General features: G+C 35.3%; 1 protein-coding gene across 1 annotated transcript in view; it reads left to right on the plus strand.

Moving 5' to 3' along the window:
• Window positions 1-14,492, plus strand: part of ROBO1 (roundabout guidance receptor 1) — a 1,264,035-nt gene that overhangs the window by 1,174,298 nt on the left and 75,245 nt on the right. Inside the window, exons 10-14 of the mRNA XM_079766678.1 lie at window positions 2,159-2,330; window positions 10,850-11,055; window positions 13,137-13,218; window positions 13,391-13,559; window positions 13,646-13,812. Coding sequence (XP_079622804.1) covers window positions 2,159-2,330; window positions 10,850-11,055; window positions 13,137-13,218; window positions 13,391-13,559; window positions 13,646-13,812 — 796 coding nt within the window. The remainder of the gene's footprint in view (window positions 1-2,158; window positions 2,331-10,849; window positions 11,056-13,136; window positions 13,219-13,390; window positions 13,560-13,645; window positions 13,813-14,492) is intronic.

Genomic DNA, 14,492 nt, shown 5'->3' on the forward strand with positions numbered 1-14,492 from the left:
ATATATATATGTATGTATAACATTATTTAGTCATATAGCTGTCACTTAAAGAAATTGTGAAATATTAGTGTCATAGGAATTTTTGCATTGAGAGAGAAGACAAAATTTTCTTCATTGTTTTAATTCTCAAAGCCATTTTCCTGCCTGATACACAGGGTAGTATATTGAATAGTAATTGTTTTATTATATAAAATGTACTTTTATTTACAATTCAGCAACATTAAACAATGTTCTTCTCAACATAATTAGTTATAATTTCTGTTATGCAATATCTATAATTACATGTTAAATATTTATACACATTTAAAACAGCGATGACAATTATTTAGTTCAATAAGTGTAACTCTTTTATTCTTATCTCTTAATAACTTGCCTTCTTCAATAAAGGGACATTTTTCCCTTTTGTTTCTGATACTTGTAAAAAAAAAGGGTTCTCATTCATTTTTAATGCATATATATATTTCTAACCTCTTTCATTTTTTGCTTAAATCACTCATGGGTGAGTTGTTTCATGGTCTTGCTTATACTGTGCTAAATAACATATAAGTAGTTTCCTCACTGTACTCAGTCATCTTCTGTAGGCAGTAACATCAAGTTTACCATTGTTTGTCCTTTGGTAAGCAAATATTAACTTGATTATGGTAAGTAGGACATCATTCAGTTCTAGTAACTTGGTTGATTCTAACACATTCCATTAGGCCTCAAAAGACTAAATTTGCTGACAGACAAGAAAAAACAAAATATTTTAGTACAACAGGAAGAACTGGAAGTATATTATATAAGAAAATTTGTGTAGCAATACTAATAAATCTACTAGTTCCTTCTAGAACTTCTACTAGAAGTTCTTAATAAAGTAACATTTAAGCGATTCATTTAATTATGTAAATAAATTATTCCTTAAGATATTTAAACTTTACATCAAATTTCAAGATAATTTTAATTTGGTTTTGTTTGGTTTAATGATACAATTTACTTTTTTTATTGATTTTTTTGAGAGAGGAAGGGGGAGGGAGGGAGAAAGAGAAACAATAATGCAGGAGTGAAACATTAATTGGCTGCCTCACATATTCCCCCTACTGGGGACTGAACCTGCAACTCAGGCATGTGCCCTGACTGGGAATCAAACCAACAGCCCTTTTGTGTATGGGATGACACTCAACCAACTGAGCCACACCAGCCAGGGCAATATAACTTACTTTTAAGAAATATTTTATTAGAGATATATTATGGAGTAGTAGTTAAGTCTCTATGAATTGATATATATTAAAAGGCAACTAAACTTTGAAAAAGGAGTAACTTTCTTTTGTTAGAAGAAATGTTGATATATTTTATTTCATGAAAGAAACAATAACATGATATCTTATTTTGCATAAAATAGACACTCCCTCTGACAAACATTACGTTTCAACTCATAGTAGAAATTTGTACCACAAAAATAACATCACATTTTGTCTCTATTTTGTGTTTATAATAACTTTGCAGAAATAAAGTGCCATTATGAATTCTTACATTCATTGTGTGGTCACCTTTTAGCAAGATAAATAAGAAATTATTAACAATTTTATAGAGGCTACTGAACTTTTATAATGGAAGGCTAGCAGAGATATTTGTTATGTTGCTAACATGATGTTCTTGAACTTTACTTGTCAGAATATGCTTAAATTTTCATTTTGTTTATATAATAAAAAACTGTGTTTATAATCCTAATAGTCATATAAATATGAAATAGCTTTTGACTCTGCCTTGGTTGAATATGTAAAACTTTTAACCCTAATGATACCTAATATCCTCTTATATCTAGTATTGTTGGAAACTAATAATTATAAAAGAATATATCAATATTTAGAATTTTTAATAATCCTTTTCAAGATTAGATCATTAAACTTCGTGTATTTGTGTGTTTATGGATGTGCACATCTATATTTGTGAGCATGCGATAAAAGTATATTTAGCTTACTTGTGTATATATATATATATATATATGTGTGTGTGTGTGTGTGTGTGGTTTGTATGTTTGTGTGTGTTTATATATCTATTTATAAATAAATAAATATATATATATATATATATATATATATATATATATATATGCAAATTATTGGAACACAGCAATTAACCTATGGTTATTCTCCCCCCCGCCCCAAATTATGGGTTCTAGAATCTACTGTTTTCATATCAGCCACCACAGTCATCCAGCCGTTTTTCAGTCTCCCAGACTGGTGACCTCACTGTTACTAATGTCCAGCGATCTGATGTTGGTTATTATATCTGCCAGACTTTAAATGTTGCCGGAAGTATCATCACAAAAGCATATTTGGAAGTTACCGATGGTAAAGTAGAGCATTTATTTCAAAATGTCCAAGTTTCGCTTAGGGTCTAATGGGAATGCCAGTAAAAGTATTTATTTTCAACTTTGTATCCTTACAGCAATGTTGGTGTAAAGCTAAAGAGGATATTAATACAATGATTAAGTCTAAAATTATCCTTAATATAAATTTCTAGCACTGTCAGATTCATAAAAGCATGGCAGTTATGCAAAGAAAAAATTGTACTGAATAGCTATACATAGGAATGTTGCCAAGTTTTGGAAAAAAATATATAATTTTTAAAATCTCTCTTAATCCATCCTTTCTCTTTCCTCCAAGTTAAGGAGATAAGTGAATTACTGTAAAATTGAACTCACAACTCATGATAATGAACATTTTTTCTTAAATGATGTGATTTTTCTCCTGTTTATTAACTTCCCTAAACATGATCAATTAATGGCAAATACATTATAATGACACAGTGATGGTGATAATCTCCAAACCATTAGGTGGATAATCCTCCTATATAATAAAAAGCTAATATGCAAATTGTCCCCTTGACCTGGAATTCCACCAGGAATTCAACCGGGGGCGGGGCCATCCTGCCAACTGCCCACAGCCTCTCCCCCCAGCTGGCCCCACCCCTCTAGTAATAGTAATAACTTGAAAAAAAAAAAGTATGCAAGTAAGTATATAAAAATATATGTATACTAGAGGCCCGGTGCATGAAAATTCGTGCACTCGGGGCAGGGGGGGGAGTCCCTCAGTCCAGCCTGCACCCTCTCTTAGTCCAGGAGCCCTCAGGGGATGTCCAACTGATGGCTTAGGCCCACTCCCGCAGGCTGGCCTCCCTCTGCAGGAGGCAACCGGGCAGGCTGATCAGGGGACGGCGCTGGCCGGCCCCGCCCTCTGCCACTGCCGCCTTCGCCGGTGGCCTCCCTCTGCGGGAGGTGACCGGGCGGGCAATCAGGGGATGGCTGACAAGCCCGGCCCCCCCCACTCCCCCAATCGCCCCATTGCCACCGTTGGTCACCGCTGCCTCCCGATCGCCGTCCCCTCCCTTCTGCCCACTGGCATGCTGGCCTGGTGCCACCTGCTTGCTGGCCCCACCCCCCACCAACAGGTTGTTCTGCTGTTTGGTCGATTTGCATATTACGCTTTTATTATATAGGATGTACATATGTACTTTTGTTGGTGTGTAGTATTCCATTGTATATATAGCTCAGAATTTATTTCTGTATTCTTCTATTGATGGGTTGTTTTCAGTTTAGGGCTTTTATTAATAAAGCTAACAATACCTGTGCAATTCTATTGGTGGACATGTGAACTCAATTCTCTTGGTTTGCCTTTGCTGGATTCATGTAGTCATTTCTCTACTTTTACTCTTTCTCATAGTATATGTATTATAAATATTTCTGTCTATTAATTCTTTTAATGATGATTTCAGGGCTTAAGTAACAAATTTTAATAAGGACCAATATATTATTTTTTATTTTATACTTGGTGCTTTTACTTTCCTGTCCTACCTTGAGTCCATGAGAATGTTCTCCTAAGTCTTTTTTCTGGATGCTTTATTCTCTGTACTTTCGAAATTTAATATTTAATCCATCTTAAATTAATTTGTGTGTATAGTATAAAATAAGGGAAAAATTCATTTCCCCTATATAGATATTAACTGTTCCAATATCATTTTTTGAAAAGACTGTCCTTTCCACACTGAATCACAGTGGGTTCTTAATCATAATTCAAATGAACATCAATTTGTGGCCTACTTCTGTTCTCTCTATTCTGTTCCGTTGATCACTTTATGCCAGTATATATGGTCTTAATAAATGTAGCTTTATAGTATGTTTTACAAACTGGTAGTGTAAGTTTCCAACTTTATTTTCTTGTTTTGGGTTGGCTATTAGAGGTCCTTTGCATTTTCCCATAAGCTTTAAAACCAACTTTTGATTTTCTCTCCATATACACACACATATCCTAAACAAACAAAGAAATCTGAGTTTTAAATAATTTTCATTCCACTTAAATTATGGAACAACTTAAAGTAAATTAACATTTTAATAATCTGAGTCTTTTAAATTAGGGAAATGGTGTATTTAATTTATATAGATCTTTAAATCTCTCAACAATGTTTTATATTTTAAGATGGACATCTTGCACATATTTTGGCAGATTTATACCTATGATGTTTTATGACTTTTTATGTGATTGCAGATATAGATATTAAATTTCATTATGCTATTGTTTAAAGTAAGATGTACAGTTGACTTTGTATATTAAGTCTGTATCCAGCAACTTTACTAAATCCACTCATTATTTCTAATTGTTTATAGGTAGATTATTTTGAAATGTCTATGAGCAAAATGTGTCAACTATCAAGAAAATCAATTTTACTTCTTTCTAATATTTATATATTTTATACCTTTTATTTCTTTTACTTGTTGGGCATGGTGTGTGACCACCAATATAATTAGTAGAATTGGTGATAGTAGATATATTCTTTTAATCCTAACTTCAAGGGAAAAGTATTTACTATTTTATCCATAAGTAGTTAGGATTTTATAAATATTCTGAAATTAAAAAAGATTCTGAAATAATTTTAATACCTTAATTTTATTACTTTGTTTTCCAGTACACTCAGGATAAAGTTTATATTCCTTAATATGCTTTACAATTCATAATCTCACCTTTACAAGCTTATCTGTAGATACTGTGTTGCTCACATGCCCCAGTTTTATTGTGTTTGCTGTGTTTTTTCTTTGTTTTAACACTTATGTGCATGCTGTTTCTACTGACTTGAAATTTCAATTCCTTCAAAAAGCATTCCTTAACTCCTCAAGTATGGGTATGATGCCCTCACCGCTGCTATCATCTATCTATCTATCTATCTATCTATCTATCTATCTATCTACCTACCTACCATCTATCACCACATTCTGTACTTTCCCTGTTTATTTTCCTGTAATCTTCATGAGACACTAAGTTCCTTGAGAGCAGGGCCCATGTTTACATAATTAAGTTAAATATATTCCCGTGACCTCCAAAGTATGACACATGATAGATTTTGAGTAGATATTTTTTGCATGAATGGAAGAAGCAAAGAAGAAAGAAATAAACACCTAGCTATTGGTTAAGTCAGATTCAAAATTAGGATTGTGTCATTTAAAAGTCTGAACCCCTACCACTGTCTATGATACATATAATATACTATTGACCCAGTGCACAGATTGCACATTGAAAGGAAATTAATTAGAAAGTGGCCGGCAGGGCAGGACTGCGAGAGATGGGCTAGACACACCCGGAAGCCAACCTCCGGTGGTCCCTCCCAGGCTTCTGCGGAGTGAACAGGGTCCCTCCGGAAGATGGGGTCCCTTGACCTGGCCTGTGGGGATCGGGCCAAACTGGATCTCCAAAATCCCCTGCGGGGTCCCAGAGTGCAAGATGGCACTCTGCAAAGTTGCTGTCATACAGGGTGTGGATCGTAAACGCAAGTGTGCACTAAACCAGATTTGGGGCAAATAATGCCCCAGCAACAACATAACCCATGGCCAAAGGTGGAATTGCGTAGCCCCGTGAGGAATCGGGCTCCCTCCTCTCTGGTTTTGGGGTGCGTCACCTGAGAAACGCTGCTGCCACATCACTGCAGCTCGGTAGCTCCTGCATTGAGTGCCTGCCTCCTGGTGGTCAGTGTGTGTCATAGCAACCAGTCGAACACTTAGCACATTAGCCTTTTATATATATAGACTAGAAGCCTGGTGCACGAAATTCGTACACAGGTGGGGGATCCCCTCAGCTCAGACTCATTCTCTCCAATCCGGGACCCCTCAGGGGATGTCTGACTGCTGGTTTAGGCCCAATCCCTCTCACAGTCCTGGACCGCTGACTCCTAATTGCTCACCTGCCTGCCTGCCTGGTTGCTCCTAACTGCCCCCCTACCCCTCGCTGGCCTGGTTGCCCCTGCCTGCCCCCCCTGCCGGCCTGGTCACCTCCAACTGCCCCTCCCACTGGCCTGGTTGCCCCTCACTGCTCCCCCTGCCAGCCTGGTCACTCCCAACTTCCCCCCGCCCCTCGCCCGCTGGCCGGGTAAACGCTAACTGCCCGCCCTGCCGGCCTGGTTGCCCCATGCAGCCTGCTGTTTGGTCAACCAGTTGTTTCAGTCGTCACGGTCACTCCCTTTTTATGTATATAGATGTGTTGGCTCAAATAAGTTAGAATAACCTAAAAAGTTTTTTTTTTAATTTCTTACATTAAGTACAGATATTAAATAATGATTGTGAAAACCATGCAATGAATTTGGCAAAGATCAATATACTCAATATACAGGAAAAAATAGAATATATAATTGCACATACATTTATAATTTCAACTCTATAAAGCAACTTGCAAATACAGGTATACATGAAAAAAGGCCAAAAAAACACACAACAACTATGGTAATATAGCTTTAAGTATCTTTCATTAGTCTCATAATTAATAATTTGAAAGCAAAGCTTCCTATGTGCCATCTGGCATGGCATTATCATGAATTCTTATATTAGTGAAAATAGATCAGAGATAGCAACTTTTGCTAAACTAAGGCAAAAACAAAACTCTAATTTTGTGGATTTGTGATTTATCCCTAGTAAGAATTCACTCCTACCACCCCTGTTTCACCTTACAATCCCTGGAAAGATATAAGGTGATTTTGTGTTTGCCATAGTAATATTGTATTTTTAGTTTTGTTTTCTTTATTTTGGAGTTCATTGATTCTGTACAAACCTATGGACTCATTCTTCATAAGTATGCTATAATTACCTTGAGTGCTGGCAATATCAGTATTTATATTTTACCAAGTCAAGTCAAGAGCATAGGCTAGTAGACAGAATAATTTCTGAATACTATTTAACTTTAGCTTTTTTAATGTCTTTATTTACTGTTTGCAAAACACAAAGGCAACAGCAGAGTAAAACATAAGGCACAGAAAATGGAGTAGCCACTGCCCTTGTAATGTTGCTTTCTCTGTACTTGTGACCTACTACAAGTAGCATTTGACTCAGGAAGAGAGAAATTCATATCACCAATTTAATTAAATTATTTCTTCTCTTTATTACTAGAATATAAGAAAATATAGTAGGTATTAAATTATGTAAGTAATTTAAAATCTTTTGCATTTAGCACTCAAAAGTTATTAATATACAGGGGAAAGTGGGTTAACTTTAATTTTAAAAAGTGAGATTTGCCAATTAATATTTAATTTGGACAAATCACTTGAACTTTGAAAGTTTCAGTTCCCCAATTCCTAAATGGCATAATTTTTTACAGCCTAATTTATGGATTTGTGAGATATGTTTGTAAACTGAGCAATTGTAACATACTATATCTGATATTTTTTAGTGTATAAATGTGAACTTTTCATATTTAAACGAGTCAGTGTTTGCTTGGTATTTTGTATTATTATCCACTTAAAATATTTTATAGATATATTTATATGTATTGACATTGTCTTCAAGATCATTATTTTTGAGGTGAGAAAAACTAACCCAGTGATATGCCCTCATTTTTTAGGGTCTTAAAATCTTTCATTGAATGTGGGGAAAAGATAGGTAAACTTCTATAAACTCTGCTGTGACGGGGTTACACCACCTGTCACACTGCTTATGCCAACACTGTTACCACTCTACTGATAACAAAAAGTTGCAGTTATTCAGTGCTTCCTTTGTGCTGTGCACAAGGCTAAGGACTTCTCACATATCAACAGGTTCAAATGTGAAACCATCTCATTTTACAGATGAGGAAAAGGAGGCTGAGAAAAAGTATGCCCACATCATACAGATAACAAGCAACAGAACTGAGACTTAACACAACATTTTGCACTGTCCAAGTGGTAGCCACTTGCCATGTGAGGCTGTTTAAATTGGAATTTAAATTGCTTAAAATGAAATAAAATTACACACCCAGGTCTTCAGCCACACTAGCTATACTCAGGTGCTCAGTAGCCATTTGAACTCTTGCTTCTGTATTGGATGGCAGAGATAAGGCATTTTTTCATTGTTACAGAGCTTCATCTTCTTACTCCAAAGTCTATGCACTTCCTCACTTTGTTAAAAGTTATTTCTGTTCTTTTAAACTTTCTATTGTATCAGCCTGATAATTCATTCTAATAATCTTAATGTAAAATATGAGAACCTTAATTTGAGGTTTACTAGTATCTCATGAATCCTAAGGTTAGTTTTGACTCATAAATGGACTGCCCTCTTTTTTTTTTTAGTAAATTTAAATATTTCATCAGTATTTTATTCTAATCTGTGACAACACCAAAATGTTTCAATTTTTTTTCTATCAAAAGTGTGAAATTGCTTTATTGAATGCATTTAGCTCTGATTTGCATATTCTTTTTTTACAGAAAATTTCAGTGGTAATGTGACAGTTTCTGCAATTAGCAAAGCACTTTCACATCTACTATTCCATTTAAATCTTCATAGCTATCCTCTGAGATGGTTAGAACAAGTATTATTATTCCCAATTATTATTATATTTACAGATTAAAAACAAAACATAAAAAACGGAGGCTTTGAGGATTTAAGGAACTTGCACAAAAGCATATGACAGATGGTAGAACTGATAATGGACCCTACTCCTCTTTTCTCCCTTTATTTTTGTAAACTGCCCAATGCAAACCGGGAAAAAAATAAATGACACAGAAATAGCATCACTAAACTGTATTGGGATGGGGTAAGGAGATATGGATGCTAAATATGCAAATATCAAAGAACTACAAAGATATGGAATATTGACTTAATCATTGGATTGTTTCTAAATTTAAGAAGACTACCAAACATAAACCACTCCGAAACTGATTAATTCTAATCAGTTATAAAGAAGTGCTCTGTTACAAATTTAATTAATTCCTGGAAATAATATTCACTTATTCTTATAATCAATAGAACATATTTGGCAGAGTCTTATAAAAATCCAAATGCAATAAAACACGTTCATTCTTTCTTCATACTTATCAGGAGGGGCCTCTGATTTGACTTTAGCCAATCTCAACAGATAAAGTAGAAAAGATTAAATAATTCTAATCAAAGGAATTATTGGCTTATATTTTTCATCCGTGGAATATCTGAAACATTCCTGCCAAGTTTTAAACTCCAGCCTTCTAATCCACCACCACTGGCACTAACAAATTCCACACCAGTAACCAACGATGAAAGGGAATTGGAAGGATGGAGTAAAAATCCACAGTTGCTGGCTTCACTCCTTTGATTTCTTGTTTTTCTCAGTTTGAATGCACAAAACTAATAATCATTGCATGATAAATGAGGAACAAATTGAAGTATGACCCCAGCTTGTGAAAATCTTTGCTTCAGAAAACTTGGAACATGACACATCCAGCTTTACAAATCGTTGCATCCAAAATTTAGTTATTCTGGAAACCAGTTTCCGCTAATCAGGCAATATTGTAAAATTGTCTTCTGTATATTTGTAACTTTTACAGTTTTTAAACTAATATTTAGAATTTTAAAGCTTAATAAGGACAAATTTTATTAAGCAATGTTTAATTCTTTGTTTATTTAAAAATATCTATGTCATTTCACCCAAATTGCCTAGGTCAGGGGATGAGAACATCTTTCTATTGCAAAGTTTATTCCAGTTCCACTACAGTATTTTAGATCTTTCCCTAAACTAATTTCTTTATTATCTCAGGTAATGTTTTTAGGTTTTTGATATGATAATAATAATTTCATTTATATATTATAAAAATGGCCCCCACTGTTTCCTTCTATACTATATTAAAACTGTTGAGCTAATAGAATTGGCAAAAGTGTTTTCCCATTCCTATAATCTCAATATGGAAATTTGATATTGCCTAGGACAGGACATCAGCTTGAGTTATATTTTTGGATTAGCCTACCAACAATATAGTTGGGAAGTTTTCCAGTTTCTCTGATTTCATTAGGATTGGGAAATTTTTACCCACATGTTATTTTAATAGAAAGAATTCCAAGATGAAGGAAGCTCAACCATATTGATTTATAAATTATGAAAATCCAAATACCTTTTTGAATCCAAAACTGTCAAATATGCTGGTATGATACAATCATTTCTTCTATGTGACACAAAACAATTATCAAATATCAAGTTGGCTTTGGTTCATTTATGAAAATTTCTCTCATAAGTCTTTTTTGGGGTAAATGTTTGTTCTGTTATTGTCTTTATTTTTTACATATTTTGAAGTTTAAAAAGTATAACATTCCACTTCTCATCACTGTACATCTACTTCACTACCTACAGTCCTTAGTTAGTCCCTGAACTCTTAAGTAGGACCCTTCACAATAGAGCAAACTCAGTAAGTTGGTCATTTGAAAGGAATACATTTTATCTCATTTTAATATTCTGAATCAGTGCATCATCCAAGTGCATTCTGAATAATGCATGTCTCCTATTTTAATTACTTGTTTAATTACTTGTTTCAAAGCCTAGAGCAACTGCTGTTGCTTCCATGATTAGAAAATTGCTGGCAGTTGCAGAAATATATTTCCTGTTGTTTCTTCCGGCAGTGATTGCGGACCGACCTCCCCCAGTCATTCGACAAGGTCCTGTGAATCAGACGGTAGCAGTGGACGGTACCTTAGTGCTCAGCTGTGTGGCCACAGGCAGTCCAGTGCCCACAATTCTGTGGAGAAAGGATGGGGTTCTTGTTTCAACCCAAGATTCTCGAATTAAACAGCTTGAGACTGGAGTTCTGCAGATCCGATATGCGAAGGTAACTTGAAATGACACCCTGGGTTTCCCATTTTGTTTCACTTTGTTTTTGCCTCCAGCAACTAGTGTTGAAGTCTCAAGTTTTAGAATTAATGAAATGCCAAATAACAGTATTAATATACTTTAAATTGGAGGCTTTATTCTTTCAGACATTCCACTGTGTATATTTAAGATGATTTGACTCATAATTTAGCCCATGGCAAGTAATTTAAGGTTTTAGATGGAGGAGAAAAAAAATATTTTTGAGACCTATTGAGGAAAATAAATGAGAATTTGTGGGAGAAAAATACTCTCTAAGTAGTGGTATGAAGCAGTCATTCATTCCATAAAGCATTTTTTCAAAGATACTTTCCAGAACCATTTTACATGCAACGTACTTGAACAGTTCTCCTATTGTGAATATTTGGTTCAGCATTTTGCAATTATAGAATGCTATATATGCAAACAGAAACAATAAAGCAATGTACACACTGAGTGTACATTTAAATCAGAATGCTAAATGGTGAAAAGCCCACAGGTTTGTGGGAACAATTTAAGGATTTACTTTCCCAGGGCATCACATCCATACCTGTTCTTTCAGGGCTGTGTTGTTTTTTGACTTTTCTTTTTATTTTTAGGTCAAGTTCAGACAAGCTTATGAGGCATATGAAAGATTAGCCTAGTCAGCAATAAACATAAATTTCAGTTGCTTTATTGCCTACTGTGGGTGGCTTCTTTGGAGTTTTAGATCTGCATTAACAGTTCATTTTATGTGCTCCAAAAGTGAATATGTTGTACTTTGTGAAAAATATTGTGACTTTGTTATTGTAATTGCCAGAGCAAGGTGAGAACATTCTTGCTTTATCAAACATTACCTGAAGATAGGGTAATTACATTAAGCAGAGGCGTGGGGTGCATCATGCTGTTGAGGAATTTAAAGTTGAACATGTGAGCTGTATTCCAGCAGTCAGTCTTCAGAAGTGTGAGAGAGTGTTCATTCCAGCTAGGGTTTGGCTTCACACTTATTAAACTGACTTAAATTACAGGTTTTTAAACTGTGGGAAAGGAGTAAATAAGAACAACTCATTTTATATCCATCCTTTTTTCATAAATATCTATCTCAGATATCAATATAATTGTAACTCTTATAAAATATGAAATAAGAATAGTAATTGACTAAACTTCATCAGCCTCATTATGTGACTTACTAAATATCTATAATAATAAAAGAGTAATATGCTAATTAGACTGGACAGCCAAATGACCTTTCGGATGTCCTTCCGGACAACCTTCCAGACGAAGCCAGGGCTGCAAGGGTCGAGGCAAGCTGCCGCGGCTGTGAGAGCCGAGCCCCTTGCACGAATTTCATGCATCAGGCTTCTAGTCTATAATATTGAAAGCGTAATATGCTAATTAGACCGGACATCCTTCCAGATGTCCTTCCAGACGACCTTCTGGATGAAGCTGGGGCTGTGAGGGAAGCCCAGGTCCTGGGTGCCAGAGGGAAACTGGTGCTGGCAGCCGTGGGAAGGAAGGCTTACTCTTGCATGAATTTTGTGATGGGGCCTCTAGTAAAGATATGATTTAGTAATCAAGATTAAACCTTTGAATTATTTATTGTCACTGATACTATAAAAAAATATTAACTCAATTATTTTTATTATATAACCAGAATAACTATATAAAATATATTATGTCTGCAATATTTTCCTTCACATTCATTAAAAATGTAATCAGCCGAAACCGGTTTGGCTCAGTGGATAGAGCGTCAGCCCGTGGACTGAAGGGTCCCAGGTTCGATTCCGGTCAAGGGCATGTACCTTGGTTGCGGGCACATCCCCAGTAGGGGTTGTGCAAGAGGCAGCTGATCGATGTCTCTCTATCATCGATGTTTCTAACTCTCTATCCCTCTCTCTTCCTCTCTATAAAAAATCAATAAAATATATTCCAAAAAAAATGTAATCAATTAAGAGGTAGTTTTTGGTTAGTGAATTTTAATGCAGTTATCCATATTCATGGGCCATATACAAACCCTATAAATGGTTTTCCAGCCCACTGAGCTCTTGATTGCTCCAAATATTTATTTTCCATCTGTCTTCTCAGCTGGGTGACACTGGTCGGTACACCTGCATCGCAACCACCCCCAGTGGTGAAGCAACATGGAGTGCTTACATTGAAGTCCAAGGTAAATTAGATACTATTTTACCTTAAAATAAAGCTTCAGATGCAGTTGTTTACTAATTGGTAAATAGATAAAGTAGATCCTGATGCCTGGGTGGGTGGATAGGTGATCTACATTTGTTTATGTACTTATCTGTACATGTGCAAACATCTTTTGTCTTTTCCCCCTTCGTTAGAATTTGGAGTTCCAGTTCAGCCTCCAAGACCCACCGACCCAAATTTAATCCCTAGTGCCCCCTCCAAACCTGAAGTTATAGATGTCAGTAGAAATACAGTAACGTTGTCATGGCAACCAAACTTGAATTCAGGTGCAACTCCAACATCTTATATTCTAGAAGCCTTCAGGTAGAGTGAAAATGATGTTTCTGAGTTGTCCTTTCTTGTGAGTTATCACTAAATATGTAAGTTCTAACTCATGTCTCTCTCCTTAGCCATGCATCTGGTAGCAGTTGGCAGACTGTAGCAGAGAATGTGAAAACAGAAACATTTGCCATTAAAGGACTCAAACCTAATGCAATTTACCTTTTCCTTGTGAGGGCAGCTAATGCATATGGAATTAGTGATCCAAGCCAGATATCAGATCCAGTGAAAACACAAGGTAAATGTTGATTTACTCAACCTGTGACACCTACTTTTCTTTAGATGTTATGATAATACAGGTACATCATTTGTACTACATGCTAGGACTCGGAATTTAACATAGTTCTGTTGTCCAAGTTGCTCAATTAAATTTTAACACACAAACACAATATCTGCAAACTATTATTTTCTAGACAAAGCACTTCAAAATAAAATTCATAACAGAAATGTTTTTGATCTTATAAAATTACAAATCTGATGAGATAAAAATATTGTGTTCGGTTCACAAAATTGAATAAAAAATGTTATATGTGAATATAAAATATTAATCTTATAATACTTGTATTTAAAATTGAGTAAATTTTACAAGTGATCCTTTCTGCAAATCATGCAAATTTAAGAGCTATTTGGAAGATATGCTTGACTGATTTTTTGTTTATTTGTTTGTTTGTTTTTCCCTTTATTTTTTTCCATCACCATTTATCTCCTCTATGCCCCCTTCTACCTGCACCCCCACCAACACCCCCAATCACCACACTGCTCTCCATGTCCATGAATTTTATTTTAGTTTTAAAATTTTTTTGATCAATCCCTTTACAGCCCCCTGAGAGTTGTCTGCTTGCTCTCTATGATTCTGCCTCTGTTTTCCTTGTCAGTTCAGTTTGTTCATCAGATTCCACATATGAGTGAAGTCATATG

Source organism: Cnephaeus nilssonii, assembly GCF_951640355.1.
Source record: "Cnephaeus nilssonii genome assembly, chromosome: 3".
In the NCBI taxonomy this organism is placed as follows: domain Eukaryota; kingdom Metazoa; phylum Chordata; class Mammalia; order Chiroptera; family Vespertilionidae; genus Cnephaeus; species Cnephaeus nilssonii.